The sequence below is a fragment of the Pristiophorus japonicus genome, chromosome 7 (genome assembly GCF_044704955.1).
Source record: "Pristiophorus japonicus isolate sPriJap1 chromosome 7, sPriJap1.hap1, whole genome shotgun sequence".
Lineage (NCBI taxonomy): Eukaryota > Metazoa > Chordata > Chondrichthyes > Pristiophoridae > Pristiophorus > Pristiophorus japonicus.
The window spans coordinates 178,269,334-178,285,032 of NC_091983.1; the positions used below are offsets into that span (position 1 = coordinate 178,269,334).

Sequence of the window (15,699 nt, forward strand, 5' to 3'; positions counted from 1 at the left end):
TCTCTAGTTGGTTCCTCGACATATTGGTTCAGAAAACCATCCCTTCCACATTCCAGAAAATCCTCCTCCGCCGTATTGCTACCAGTTTGTTTCGCCCAATCTATATGTAAATTAAAGTCACCCATGATAACTGCTGTACCTTTATTGCACGCATCCCTAATTTCCTGTTTGATGCCATTTCCAACCTCACTATGACTGTTTAGTGGTCTGTACACAACTTTTGGTTTCTGCCTTTTGGTGTTCCACAGCTCTACCCATACAGATTCCACCTCATCCATGATAATGTCCTTCCTTACTATTGCATTAATTTCCTCTTTAACCAGCCACGCTATCCCACCTCCTTTTCCTTTCAGTCTATCTTTCCTGAATATTGAATACCCTTGGATGTTGAGTTCCCAGCCTTGGTCACCCTGGAGCCATGTCTCCATAATCCCTATTACATCCTATCCGTTAACAGCTACCTGCGCAATTAATTCATCCACCTTATTCCTCGCATTGAGACACAGAGCCTTCAGGCTTGTTTTTTTAACACTCTTTGTCCTTTTAGAATTATGTTGTAATGTGGCCCTTTTTGACTTTTGCCTTTGATTTTTCTGCCCTCCCACTTTTACTTTTCTCCTTTATACCTTTTGCTTCTGACCCCATTTTACTTCCCTCTGTCTCCCTGCATAGGTTCCCATCCCCCTGCCCTATTAGTTTAAGTTGTCCCCAACAGCACTAGCAAACACTCCCCCCTAGGACATCGGTTCCAGTCCTGTCCAGGTGCAGACCGTCCCACCTCCCCCAGAACCGATTCCAATGTCCCAGGAATTTGAATCCCTTGCTCTTGCACCATTCCTCAAGCCACGTATTCATCTTAACTATCCTGCTATTTCTACTCTGACTAGCATGTGGCACTGGTAGCAATCCTGAGATTACTACCTTTTGAGGTCCAACTTTTTAATTTAACTCCTAGCTCCCTAAATTCAGCTTGTAGGACCTCATCCCGCTTTTTACCTATATCGTTGGTACCTTTCTGCACCACAACAACTGGCTGTTCACCCTCCCCCTCCAAAATGCCCTGCAGCGGAACCGAGACATCCTTGATCCTTGCACCAGGGAGGCATCCTGGAGTCTTGTTTGCGGCCACAGAAACATCTATCTATTCCCCTTACAATAGAATCCTCTACCACTATAGTTCTCCCACTCTTTTTCCTGCCCTCATGCGCAGCAGAGCCTCCCATGGTGCCATGAACTTGGTTGCTGCTGCCTTCCCCTGATGAGCCATCGCCCCCAACAGTACCCAAAGTCGTATATCTGTTTTGGAGGGAGATGACCGCAGCGGACCCCTGCAATACCTTCCTTCCACTGCTCTTCCTGATGGTCACCCATTCCCTATTTGTCTGTGTCACCTTTACCTGCGGTGTGACCAACTCACTAAACGTGCTATCACGACATCCTCAGCATCGCGGATGCTCCAGAGTGAATCCATGCGCAGCTCCAGTGCCGTAATGCGGTCTGTCAGGAGCTGCAGCTGAATACACTTCCCGCAAACATTGTAGTCAGGGACACTGGAAGCCTCCCTGATTTCCCACACAGCACAGGAGGAGTATGACACGGATCTGGGCTCTCCTTCCATAACGTAACCCTTAAATTACTTAATTTGGCAACAATGACAAGGTTTCTTACTGCTAAGAAAAAGATAAAGATAAAGAAAAAGAAAAAAGATAAAGAAAAAGAAAACTACTGAACAATCAACCAGCCAATCACTTACCCTCTTGGCTGTGACGTCACACTTCGATTACTTTTTACTTCTTTCTTACTTTTGACCCAGCTGCAGCTGCAGCTAGCTGCTCCTCCGGCTGCTCCTCCCCGACTGTCGCCGAGCCCCGAACTGCTGCTGGGCCTTTATAGGCCGCCGCTGCTCCTCCCCGACTGCTGCTGAGCCTGGACTGCCGCTGGGTCTTTATAGTCCACTGCTGCTCCTCCGACTGCTCCTCCCCGACTGCTGCCGACCCCGGACTGCCGCTGGGCCTTTATAGGACATGGCTCGTCTACTCTCTGCCATGTCCCTGTAATCTGAATTCCCTCTATGTCTTTTCGCATGTGCATTTTAACTGCCACTCTGGACCTGAGCCTATTCTACCATTTTTTTTTTCTCTTGGTCCTTCTCAGCTGTTTTCTTCACTTCCTGGCACCCACTCATGCCAACTTTCATTTCTTCCCGCCTCGGGTACTTTGCCCCCTCCAATCTCTACCCCAACCCATCAATACTCCATCGATTTCCAACTCTCCTACCATCATTCCAGGTTTGACGACTCCTTGATTAAGCTCATGGTTACCTTTCTCCAAAGGTCCCATCGAGGCACCTATCGATCGATGCCTGCGTACGAGCAATCGACTCTACTTTCCCATCCTCCTCCCTCACCAATCTTGCCCACATCACCCTCTGAGTGCTAACCTCAGCAACCTGCTTCCCATTCCACTCACCACTGTCTCCTTGGACTGCAAGCGTATAAACAATCACTGCCACTCTGCACATTTCCCTCCAGAATATCAGTTTACTCACGATCAAGGCCCTTGACCTTTTGACACAAACCCAAAAGAGTTGGGAAGATAAAATGTCTGTGGGCAATAGGGGCCAGGGGAATTGAGAAGGTCAGAGGGGTGTAGTACATGCACATGCTCTGATTGGCTTTGAGCCAGATTATCAATCCATTCCTTGAATGTGTTGTCACCTCCTAAATCCGTGTGCATTTTTCCCACAACTCTGTTTGTCTGTATTTCTCATTGGTGCTGTGGTGGGAGCAGAAACCCAATCAAAGTCACAAATCCTCTGTGACTGCAACCCTTGTGCATTATCCCTTTTGATAAGCTTTTGACATCCTCCTCCGCCCTAATTTTCCATTGTTCTGTCCCTTACCTCTTGTTCATTCCCCTCATGTTGGCCACCATCTCTCCAGTTCCCTCCCTAAAATCTCCACCTCACCACCCTCTCTTCTCCGTAAGACCCTCCTTAAAACCTACCTCTTTGACCAAGCATTTGTCCACCCACCCTAATTTCACTTCTTGGGCTCAGCATCCATATTTTTTTAATTCCATTTCTGTGCAGTCCCTGGGATTTTTTTTAATGTTAAAGGTGCTATATAAATGCATGTTGCTGTTTTTTTTATTATTTTATGTTACCTTAATTTCAATTGTTTGCTTTGTCCCCTTGCTGTCTTTGGGAAATTGGAGTGGTCAAGGCTGCCGTTGTCTCCTGGCCCTAGACCAGTAAACAGCATATTAGCATAAACTTATCCAGTTGAAGATTTTATTGCCAAAAACCAAATCTGCATTGTGGCCATCTGGTACTACATTTAATTTATTACTTCTCATGTGCCTGGCATATTAACTCGACCATGACTGCAATGTTAGGTTTACCATGCTCATTTTATGTTTGGCTTTTAGTTTGAGCATTTTTTTAATGAAATATAAATTGTCAGTACAGCTTGTCAGAGCACTTAGAATAGAATTGTAGTTAAAGCTTTTTAGCTTTTGTAGGGATCCTTAATATTTAAAAATACACTGCGTGCCAGTCTGGCTCACGTGGTAGCACTCTCAGCACTGAGTCAGGAGATCAAGGGTTCAAGCTCGATTTCAAGTCTTGAGCACATAAAAGAAAGACAGACTTGCAATTATGTAGTGCCTTTCACGACCTTCCGATGTCCCAAAGCGCCACTGAAATAATGTTTGAAGTAATGCAGGGAAACGCAACAACAAATTTGCACACAGCAAGCACCCACAAACAGCAATGTGATAATGACCAGATAATCTGTCTTTGTTATGTTGATTGATGGATAAATATTGGCCAGGGCACTGGGGATAACTCCCCTGCTCAAAGTAGTGCCGTGGGATCTTTTACGTCCACATGAGAAAGCAGACAGGGCCTCGGTTTAATGCCTCATCCGAAAGACAGCACCTCTAACAGTGCAGCACTCCTTTAGTACTGCATTGGAGTATCAGCCTATATTTATGTGCTCAAATCTCTGGAGTGGGTCTTGAACCTTCTGACTCAGAGGCAAAAGTGTTGTCAACTAGCAATGGCTGAACCATAATGTTGGCTTACACTTACTTCATTGTAGTACAAGCTTTTGGTCAACTGTCCCTGATATCTCCTTGTGTGACTCGGGTTCGAATTTTGTTGGACTTGCGTAAGAATTTGGAACAGGGGTAGGCCATTTGACCCCTCGAGCCTGCTCCACTGAAGTTAAAAGGTGATATTTAAATGCTATTTGTTGTTGATGGTCATTGGTGGCGGGGGTGGGGGGAGAGATAGCTTAGCATCATTAATTTCTCACAATCCAACTGACTCTTGGATCTGTCAAGCATGGAGCAGGGATCGAACGTTCCAGAAAGCCACGGTTAAAAATAACAACCTCATGCCACAATGTCCCCTCACAGGTTCCAAAATACCTTTAGTTCTCACGTCAGAAATCCCGTGTTACTATGTCCAGTTCTGGCACAGGATTAGCCCTCAACTCTACACCGTTCCACATTGCTTTCAGCTCCAAACAAGTCCTCTCCTTCAAGTTAAGAGAAGCAAATTTGTTTGATTTTCCAATTCCGCCTTTTCCTAAGGTGTTGAATTGTTGAGCAGCATGGAGGCCCCGACCTGCATGAGAACACCAGCAGCAGGTTGGGGCCATAAAAGGAGCGGAGGTGCGGTGGCCCGGGAGCAGCATGGAGGCATATTACTTCAGGGTGCAGCGCGAGCTGGTGCAGGAGGGCGACGGTAGCGACGAGTGGCGTCATCAAGGTCCAGGTCGGTGATTGGAGCGTGGGCAGATACGGGAGGAGCGGCAAGAGACTGTGGAGAGATGTGATCGGGGTCCAGGGGAGGCGTGAGTTCTGGGCCAGGGGCCATGGAGCAGCACAGGCCAGCCCACACTGCGATATGTGCGCGCACTAGGTCCATGTAGCAGAGCTGGTCTCCAATCGTCCTGGTTAATCCTTGCCACTGGACCAAAGCCTAGCTCTGTCAAGCCCATGTGGTGGCTGGTGTGCAATGGCTACCACGCGTAAATAAATTACACACACAGGCATCTTCCACTCTCCAGGAATGTAGTTCAGGACCTGGAATGTTAGGTCCTTCATTGAAACACGTGTGAACTCATCCCTTTTTGGCGTGGAAGCAAGTCATCCTCGATACGAGGGACTGCCTATGATGAAGAATTGTTGGACTTGGGCCACTTTTGGGCTGGATTTTCGGTTTGGCTGATACTGGGGCGGTAATGAACATACAAATATACGAACAATGATGGACAAGTAAAGACTACCTGGTCCATCCAGCCTGTCCCACACAGTTGCGATACCTTGTGTATCACAACACTCACACTCTCTACCCCACCCCCAAATCCTGCGATCTCCTGGGGGAGAGGCACAAAAGCAGATAAACAAAAAACCCCAGGGCCAATTTGGGGGAAAAAAAATCTGTGAAATTCTTCTCTGACCCATCTTGGCGATGGAAACTAGTCCAGGAAATCCCTCTGACCATGAATTGCCTGCAGTACCCACCCTTCTGTAAGAGGCGATCTCCGCTCCAGCCAGAAACAGATCCCGCTTTCGCTTGAAGGAATTCAGCGAGTCTGAATCCACCACATGAAATGGCAGCTAGTTTGAGATCCACTATTCTCTGGGGAAAGACCCACCTCCTGACACCTAACCTCGATCTAGCCTTGTACAACTTAAATGTGATCCCTGGACCTGCCTGATCTATTTAATTGAAATACCATCATCATCATCATGGGCAGTCCCTCGGAATCGAGGAAGACTTGCTTCCACTCTTGGGGTAAGTCCTTAGGTGGCTGGGCAGTCTAGTGCAAGGGCTGCGGTCCCTGTTGCGGGTGGGACGGACGGACGGTTTGGGTGGGGGGGGGGGGGAGAAGGAGGGAACTGGTTTGCCACACACACTTTCCGCTGCCTGCGCTTGGTTTCTGCGCGCTCTCGGCGACGGGACTCTGGGTGCTTGGCGCCCTCCCGGATGCGCTTCCTCCACTTGGGGTGGTCTTTGGCCGGGGACTCTCGGGTGTCGGTGAGGATGTTGCGCTTTGTCGGGGAGGTTTTGGGGGTGTCCTTGTGGCGTTTCCTCTGCCCACCTTTGGCTCGTTTGCCGTGAAGGAATTCCGAGTGGAGCGCTTGCTTTGGGGATCTCGTGTTTGGCGTGCGCGCAATGTGGCCTGCCCGGCGGAGCTGATCAAGTGTGGTCATTGAAATAAATGGTCAGCTGGGACACTGTCTATTCCCTACATTATCTAATAAACCTCTATTATATCCCCCCCCTAAGTCTACGCTGTTCGAAGGTTAAGAGTTGGGACTCTATATCTATCTTGATAACTAAGAAGCTTTAAACCAGGAATGTTTGCGTCCCGGCGGGTACAGTTTGCGCCTCAGTCAGCAAAATTGGTCCGCCGGGCCCTGAGTGTGGGGTGGAGCGCTAGGGGAGGCGTTGCATACTTCTCTTAGGGCGCTAGGCGAGCTGAGCATAGGAAAATCCCCAGCTAAACAGCCGGCCTGGGAGAGTTCCGAGAGACGTCTGGGGAGAGAAATAACCCTCTAAAAACATTCCCAGTAAATAACTCACACCACCACAACATGAATCGCAAAAAATAAAAAACACTCGCGCTTACCTGAGGTGGACACTACTGACTAAACTGCGGCCATCACAGGTCAGACCGCCCGCTTTCACAGGTGGTCCCACCAGGGGGTGCTGCTGCCTCCAATGCAAGTATATCCTTCCTTCGCGTGAGCTGCTTCAAGTGTGCGACGATTTTGAGATGGATGATTGGGTGACGTCATTAAAACCCTGGTCGCCGTTTTGGAGCGTGAGCAGGAACATTGGCGGGGCCCAGATACAGAGGAGTGGGAAGGTCGGGGCGGATGAGCGACGAGAGTTTGTGGCTTGGGTGCGGCAAGAGATCATGGCGCAGTGCGGTGATTGTTTTTGTGGCGGAGGAGCAGCGAGAGATTGTGGCGGAGGAGCGGTGTGAGATTGCGGCGGAGGTGCGGCGAATGTTTGGTGGAAGAGCGGCGAATGTTTATGGCGGAGGAATGGCGAATGTTTGTGGCGGAGGAGCGTTGAATGAGGGTGTGGGGCCCAGAAGAGGCGAGGGCCCAGAGGCAGCACGGGCCGGCCCACACTGCGATACGTGTGCGCACTAGGTCCGTGCAGCAGAGTAGGTCTCCAGTCGTCCTGGTTAACCCTTGCCAGTGGATAAGGGCCTAGCTCTGTCAAGCTCGTGTGGTGGCTGGTGTGCAACGGTCACCACACATTAAAAAAAAATCCACACACAGGCACCTTCCACCCCCTCAATTGGAGTTCAGGACTGGAACATCAGGTCCTTCATTGAAACATCTGTGAACTCGTGGAAGCAAGTCATCCTCGTTCGAGGGACCGCCTATCATGATGAGTACTGAGATGGTACTGCATTGTGTTTTGGATGAGCCATTGAAGTTGTCTGCTCAGGTGGATGTAAAAGATCCCATGGCACTGTTTGAAGAAGAGCATGGAATTCTCTCGGTATCCTGGCAACATTTATCCATCAAAAAACAGCTCAAACTGGTCGGTCACTTATCTTGTTTGCTGTTGGGTAGCCTTGCAATTTAGCTGTTTTGTTTACCTACATAACACCTGTGATCATACTTCAAATATAATTCATTGGCTATAAGTTGTTTTTGGATGTCCTGAGCAGGTTAAAGATGCTATATAGAAACATAGAAAATAGGTGCAGGAGCAGGCCATTCAGCCCTTCTAGCCTGCACCGCCATTCAATGAGTTCATGGCTGAACATGAAACTTCAGTACCCCCTTCCTGCTTTCTCGCCATAACCCTTGATCCCCCGAGTAGTAAGGACTTCATCTAACTCCCTTTTGAATATATTTAGTGAATTGGCCTCAACTACTTTCTGTGGTAGAGAATTCCACAGGTTCACCACTCTCTGGGTGAAGAAGTTTCTCCTCATCTCGGTCCTAAATGGCTTACCCCTTATCCTCAGACTGTGACCCCTGGTTCTGGACTTCCCCAACATTGGGAACATTCTTCCTGCATCTAACCTGTCTAAAGCCGTCAGAATTTTAAAGGTTTCCATGAGGTCCCCTCTCATTCTTCTGAACTCCAGTGAATACAAGCCCAGTTGATCCAGTCTTTCTTGATAGGTCAGTCCCACCATCCCGGGAATCAGTCTGGTGAATCTTCGCTGCACTCCCTCAATAGCAAGAATGTCCTTCCTCAAGTTAGGAGACCAAAACTGTACACAATACTCCAGGTGTGGCCTCACCAAGGCCCTGTACAACTGTAGGAACACCTCCCTGCCCCTGTACTCAAATCCCCTCGCTATGAAGGCCAACATGCCATTTGCTTTCTTAACCGCCTGCTGTACCTGCATGCCAACCTTCAATGACTGATGTACCATGACACCCAGGTCTCGTTGCACCTTCCCTTTTCCTAATCTGTCACCATTCAGATAATAGTCTGTCTCTCTGTTTTTACCACCAAAGTGGATGCAGGAAGAATGTTCCCAATGTTGGGGAAGTCCAGAACCAGGGGTCACAGTCTAAGGATAAGGGGTAAGCCATTTAGGACCGAGATAAGGAGAAACTTCTTCACCCAGAGAGTGGTGAACCTGTGGAATTCTCTACCACAGAAAGTAGTTGAGGCCAATTCACTAAATATATTCAAAAGGGAGTTAGATGAAGTCCTTACTACTCGGGGGATCAAGGGGTATGGCGTGAAAGCAGGAAGTGGGTACTGAAGTTTCATGTTCAGCCATGAACTCATTGAATGGCGGTGCAGGCTAGAAGGGCTGAATGGCCTGCTCCTGCACCTATTTTCTATGTTTCTATGTTTCTATGATAACCTCACATTTATCCACATTATACTTCATCTGCCATGCATTTGCCCACTCACCTAACCTATCCAAGTCACTCTGCAGCCTAATAGCATCCTCCTCGCAGCTCACACTGCCACCCAACTTAGTGTCATCCGCAAATTTGGAGATACTGCATTTAATCCCCTCGGCTAAATCATTAATGTACAATGTAAACAGCTGGGGCCCCAGCACAGAACCTTGCGGCACCCCACTAGTCACTGCCTGCCATTCTGAAAAGTACCCATTTACTCCTACTCTTTTCTTCCTGTCTGACAACCAGTTCTCAATCCACGTCAGCACACTACCCCCAATCCCATGTGCTTTAACTTTGCACATTAATCTCTTGTGTGGGACCTTGTCGAAAGCCTTCTGAAAGTCCAAATATACCACATCAACTGGTTCTCCTTTGTCCACTTTACTGGAAACATCCTCAAAAAATTCCAGAAGATTTGTCAAGCATGATTTCCCTTTCACAAATCCATGCTGACTTGGACCTATCATGTCACCATTTTCCAAATGCGCTACTATGACATCCTTAATAATTGATTCCATCATTTTACCCACTACTGAGGTCAGGCTGACCGGTCTATAATTCCCTGTTTTCTCTCTCCCTCCTTTTTTAAAAAGTGGGGTTACATTGGCTACCCTCCACTCGATAGGAACTGATTCAGAGTCAATGGAATGTTGGAAAATGACTGTCAATGCATCCGCTATTTTCAAGGCCACCTCCTTAAGTACTCTGGGATGCAGTCCATCAGGCCCTGGGGATTTATCGGCCTTCAATCCCATCAATTTCCCCAACACAATTTCCCGACTAATAAAGATTTCCCTCAGTTTCCCCTCCTTACTAGACCCTCTGACCCCTTTTATATCCGGAAGGTTGTTTGTGTCCTCCTCAGTGAATACCGAACCAAAGTACTTGTTCAATTGGTCTGCCATTTCTTTGTTCCCCGTTATGACTTCCCCTGATTCTGACTGCAGGGGACCTATGTTTGTCTTTACTAACCTTTTTCTCTTTACATACCTATAGAAACTTTTGCAATCCGCTTTAATGTTCCCTGCAAGCTTCTTCTCGTACTCCATTTTCCCTGCCCTAATCAAACCCTTTGTCCTCCTCTGCTGAGTTCTAAATTTCTCCCAGTCCCCGGGTTCGCTGCTATTTCTGGCCAATTTGTATGCCACTTCCTTGGCTTTAATACTGTCCCTGATTTCCCTAGATAGCCACGGATGAGCCACCTTCCCTTTTTTATTTTTACGCCAGACAGGAATGTACAATTGTTGTAATTCACCCATGCGGTCTCTAAATGTCTGCCATTGCCCATCCACAGTCAACCCCCTAAGTATCATTCGCCAATCTATCCTAGCCAATTCACACCTCATACCTTCAAAGTTACCCTTCTTTAAGTTCTGGACCATGGTCTCTGAATTAACTGTATCATTCTCCATCCTAATGCAGAATTCCACCATATTATGGTCACTCTTCCCCAAGGGGCCTCGCACAATGAGATTGCTAATTAATCCTCTCTCATTACACAACACCCAGTCTAAGATGGCCTCCCCCCGAGTTGGTTCCTCGACATATTGGTCTAGAAAACCATCCCTTATGCACTCCAGGAAATCCTCCTCCACCGTATTGCTTCCAGTTTGGCTAGCCCAATCTATGTGCATATTAAAGTCACCCATTATAACTGCTGCACCTTTATTGCATGCACCCCTAATTTCCTGTTTGATGCCCTCCCCAACATCCCTACTACTGTTTGGAGGTCTGTACACAACTCCTACTAACGTTTTTTGCCCTTTGGTGTTCTGCAGCTCTACCCATATAGATTCCACATCATCCAAGCTAATGTCTTTCCTAACTATTGCATTAATCTCCTCTTTAACCAGCAATGCTACCCCACCTCCTTTTCCTTTTATTCTATCCTTCCTAAATGTTGAATACCCCTGGATGTTGAGTTCCCAGCCCTGATCATCCTGGAGCCACGTCTCCGTAATCCCAATCACATCATATTTGTTAACATCTATTTGCACAGTTAATTCATCCACCTTATTACGGATACTCCTTGCATTAAGACACAAAGCCTTCAGGCTTGTTTTTTTAACACCCTTTGTCCTTTTAAAATTTTGCTGTACAGTGGCCCTTTTTGTTCTTTGCCTTGGGTTTCTCTGCCCTCCACTTTTCCTCATCTCCTTTCTGTCTTTTGCTTTTGCCTCCTTTTTGTTTCCCTCTTAAAAGTTCTTTCTTAAAAGTATATTAGTATCTGAAATGGGTTAGAAATTAAAATACAAAAAGAAGAGCAAAAGAGACACAATGCCAGAGTGCCTAAGCAAGTGCAAAACCTACAAACCAACATGGTAGTATTTGTCCCATTTCCTAATGATCAAAGATTACAAAGTAATCTGCACATTATTTTTCAGATTTGCTCACTGTGGAAGAACTAATGAAACCTATTAAAGGGGAAGCTCTATTTCCAAGAGGATTTGATTTGCATCCAGTAAGGTATTGTATGTTTATTTTGAATTAAAGGTAATTTGGACAATGCTAATTGCAAATAATAATTTATTATCTTAAATACATCACACGTTGTCTTGCTCTTTTGAAATGTTACACCAGAATGTAAAATATCTACTGGTAGTCAGCGTTATCCTTCTGCAGAGGCTCTGACCACAGGTTCTGAAAAATTTGCGTGCTTGTAGATAATTAGCTAGCTTCACTTATTGCCTTGAATGGTCCAACTCAATTTAGGAAAATAGGAAAGGATAGCACTAGAAGAGATCATTATGTTCCATTTGACCAATCCCAAAGGTCCATGCATGACTCCTATTTATCATACCCCTCAATTGCTTTCTCTGTCAAATATCTATCTGGTTCCCTTTTGAATTTACTGATACTATCTCCTTGTAATCTTTTCCATGTATTCTCTACTCTCTTAAATCTAAATTTTCTCAGTTATGTGCTTGAAAACAATGCTTCAATTGTGGAGTACCATTAGCATTGGGACAGATCTATCTTATCTCTTTGTAACACTGCATGTGCTGCAGAGTACAGGTACTGGCAAAGATCTCCACCTGAAATAGTAATATTCCTTTTTTTGGATACTAATGGGTCTGCTAAGCATTTGCAGCATTTTCTACTCAGATTTTCAATGTTAGTTTTTTTTTAAATTTCAGTTACGTTTGATAAAATCTAAAAATGTCCACATGAAAAGAAGCTATTTAGCCAATAATGCATTTGTTTTTTGCTGTAAGATCAGTGGCAAGTATTGTTACTGAAATTTGGTTAGGCGTTTGTTTGCAAATGACACAAATGAAACATCAGTATTTTCATCATCTTCCCTTTTGCAGTACAAATGCACAGCAGGACAGTGAAACAGCAGAAATATTCAGAAAACTGACATCGAAGGACTCCAACAATGCTGTTCCTTTTGAATCACAGCTTGACTCCAATCATTTCTCTGAAAGACAAAACACATACAAAGAATTATCTGAAAGATCATTCAAGGAGAACACGAATTGCATGAGTAGAATTTGTGATGATCATGTGGAAGCCTTAATTAATGAAGTTGAATACGATTCTGCAACCAAACCCAGTCTCTCAGCTTCTGCATCACAAGCTGTTCCTCGCCAAGATGATCAGGTACATGTGATTCAATTTATGTGCTATAAGACATTTAATTTGGACCCATTTTAGTAATTGGATGTTTTTAGGTTCTGTCAGTAATGTGTTATGAGGTAATTTGTTTTTGTCTATTTTTTTTTCTACACGTCCCTTTTTGGATATATTTTGTGTTCATGCAGTGACTGCTGCAGAATGAGACACATTTCTTTTTTCCATCCTATGCTCTGTTCGCATGCCAAGTTCTCCATAGGCAGATAATAATTGAGTTTGATGGAATTCACTGCTCTAACAATTTACCTTAATACCAGTATCTGAGAAAGGTACCACATGAACTACAATATTTACCAGCTAGGATTCCAGAGGCTGTAATTTGTAACCCCTTATCTGCTATCTCGCAATGGTCTCATGAATCTGTGTGAGAATTACAGGCAAGTGGAGATATTCCATCTCACTTTCAGTATTTATTATAATTATTCTATTAATATTTTTGAATGCTAAAGTTTGCAAAACCTCTGAGACAGTATCTGCCTTTTGCAATTATTTTGAGTGGAGACATGCTTTGTTGCCTGAGTATAGTGGCAAGCAGTTACCCTGAATAAAATGCCACCTTAAGACTGATGTGTATCATATTTGAAATGTCAGGTTTACAATGGACTCAAATTCTTTGGAATTCTCCACCCCAAAGGGCTGTGGATGCTGAGTCATTGAGTATATTCAAGGCTGAGATATAGATTTTTTGACTTTAGGGGAAATTAAGGGACATGGGGAGCAGGCGGGAAGGTGGAGTTGAGGTCAAAGATCAGCCATGATAATGAATGGCTGAGCAGGCTATGGCAAGTTACTTTACTCCCTGCTAGCTGTAAAGTGCCTAAGAAAAATTAATTGGTTCCAAATGGGTCTGGGCCCACAGCAGCAAACTACTCAAAATTCAGTACTAATTGATGCCAAGTTCCAAGATTTTCTCAGAAGCCATAAGGATGATCAGCATGAAGAAATATAAATGAACACTACTGTAGTAAAGTCAGTGATTGATTTAATGCCAACATTAAGTACCCAGAGTAAAAAAAATTCCCTTTGTAAATACTACCATCTCTCTCAGTATTGAAAACCAAAAAGATTCAACTGTCTTTCCCCTCTCCCCGCACCACTCAAAGCAACCAATAGAATACAGTTCAGCTATTTTTTTTAATATACAAGGAAAGTGGTAAGATCTGCTTAGCCCACTCAGTTACACAATTAATTGAGACAGTTTGATCTAAAGATTAATTTACTGTTAGTTCTTGCCAGATGTTCCGGTCAATAGATTAGCTTGTAGGTATAAAACTCAGTTGACTGGATGAATGCATTCAAATAACACTCCATTTCCACTTCCGGGCATTTATGCATTTTCCTCATTCTTGGGATAATTTCATCCTACTTATTGTTATTGATGTACAGATTTCTACTAAGACCAAAAGCCCTAAACTTAAAAACAGGAAGCCCTTTGGCGGTAGCTATGCATCTGTCAAGAGTTCAGGATATGGCAAAGCTAGTCCATCAAAGAAAGAATCCCTTGGTGCTGGTGAAAGACCAACTCATTTAACAATTAAGGGTACTAAAGCCAGATCGCCGTCTGATCATACAAAAGGCAAATCAAAAGGTAAGGGTTTTTTTTTTTTGCAGTCTGTAAAATGTTTATAATATAGAGGGATTGTAGCATTTATTTTGAAATGTTGTTAACCTGAGGGAGGTGGTGATTTTGGTGGTTTAAAAAAATTAATTCTTAGGATTATGACCGCTAGCAAGCCCAGCAATTATTGTCCATCCCTAGTTGTCCTTGAGAAGAAGATGGTGAGCCACCTTCTTGAACCGCTGCAGTCTATGTGATATGTAGGGAGTTCCAGGATTTTGATCCAGCGAAGATGAAGGAATAGTGATATATGACCAAGTTGAGATTTATTTTAAAATATAAGTCAAAATATTTCAAGGAGCAGTATTTTTAGATGCAAGAATTACAAGCATTAACCTCCTTCCTGTATGTACATCAATCAGTGTGGCCAAAATTAGTGTTCTTGAAAGCCCAATAAATATTTACTGTTGAGAACAAATGAATGTCTTTAATCACGGTCATTTTAAACTCTATAATGGCACATTATTTTGTAACATTAACTGGTAGTTTGCCTCTGCTGAAGTATTTGTTGCATATAATCTTCGGATGTGCTGCACAGGATGTTTTTTTTTAAAGTAGCACCATTTGATTCAGTGTCTTTCATCTTTTTTTTGAGTCTGATTATGGTCATTTCTTTGTAATTTGTACAACATTACTGACTTTCTTGCCAACTATAGTTTTTCCTCCTTTAGCAACACCAACTCAAACCTTCAACCATGTTCTTTTATGCTAAAATGGATAACTTGATCACATTGCATAACTTTTACTTTACCTTTCACACTTGCTCAAACAGGGCAGTTATTTGCAACCAGGATGATCGGATCATCAAAGCACAAATCTGTTGAAAATTACCTTGAAAGTCAGTTATTTACCTCAGTGCCATCATTTACTTCATACCTTCAGCAGCATATCAACAGTAGGCCAGACCATGCAAAGTTACTCAGTGGCCACATGCTGGAGCAGGTAAAATTTAAATCAGTTGTACATAGTAAGTATTGTATCTACTTTGACTACAGTAACTACTTAGATAGTATTCTTTGGTAAGCACTCGGGCATTTATTTTATCCATGTGGAAAAAGGGATACCAAATGGGAAAAAGGAAGAAATTTAGAGGTGGGGGAAACTGAACACATGGTCAAAGAAATTTTAAGAGCCTCCTTGATCGGAGAAGCATGTTAGTGGTTTGTGGAGAAAATTTGGTCCCATACTGAATGAGTGATCAGCTTCCAGTGGTGGAGTGTAGAGTACAAAGAACATGCAGGTATCGAGAGCAGGGGCTTAGGGTGAAGACTATCATTCAGAGAGACATGATTTGAACTTGATCTTGACATCTATTTGCTAGGCCACAAGAAATTTAGCAAGAACAGGGATAATGGGTGTGCAAGAGGGGACAGACATGGACTCTCAGAATTTTGAATTAGTTGATTGTGAAAGATGAATGTGGAAAGGTGATGAAATAATGTATGGGTTTTATCAGCGGTGGAGTAGATCGGGATATGCGTGTGTATTGTTCTGGAGATGAAATGTAATATTGTGACAGAACAGTT

General features: G+C 44.4%; 1 protein-coding gene across 1 annotated transcript in view; it reads left to right on the forward strand.

Annotated features, from left to right (window-relative positions):
- cep162 (centrosomal protein 162) overlaps positions 1-15,699 on the forward strand; it is a 222,779-nt gene that overhangs the window by 84,282 nt on the left and 122,798 nt on the right. The window contains exons 12-15 of the mRNA XM_070885594.1: positions 11,304-11,385; positions 12,231-12,522; positions 13,942-14,143; positions 14,946-15,115. Coding sequence (XP_070741695.1) covers positions 11,304-11,385; positions 12,231-12,522; positions 13,942-14,143; positions 14,946-15,115 — 746 coding nt within the window. The remainder of the gene's footprint in view (positions 1-11,303; positions 11,386-12,230; positions 12,523-13,941; positions 14,144-14,945; positions 15,116-15,699) is intronic.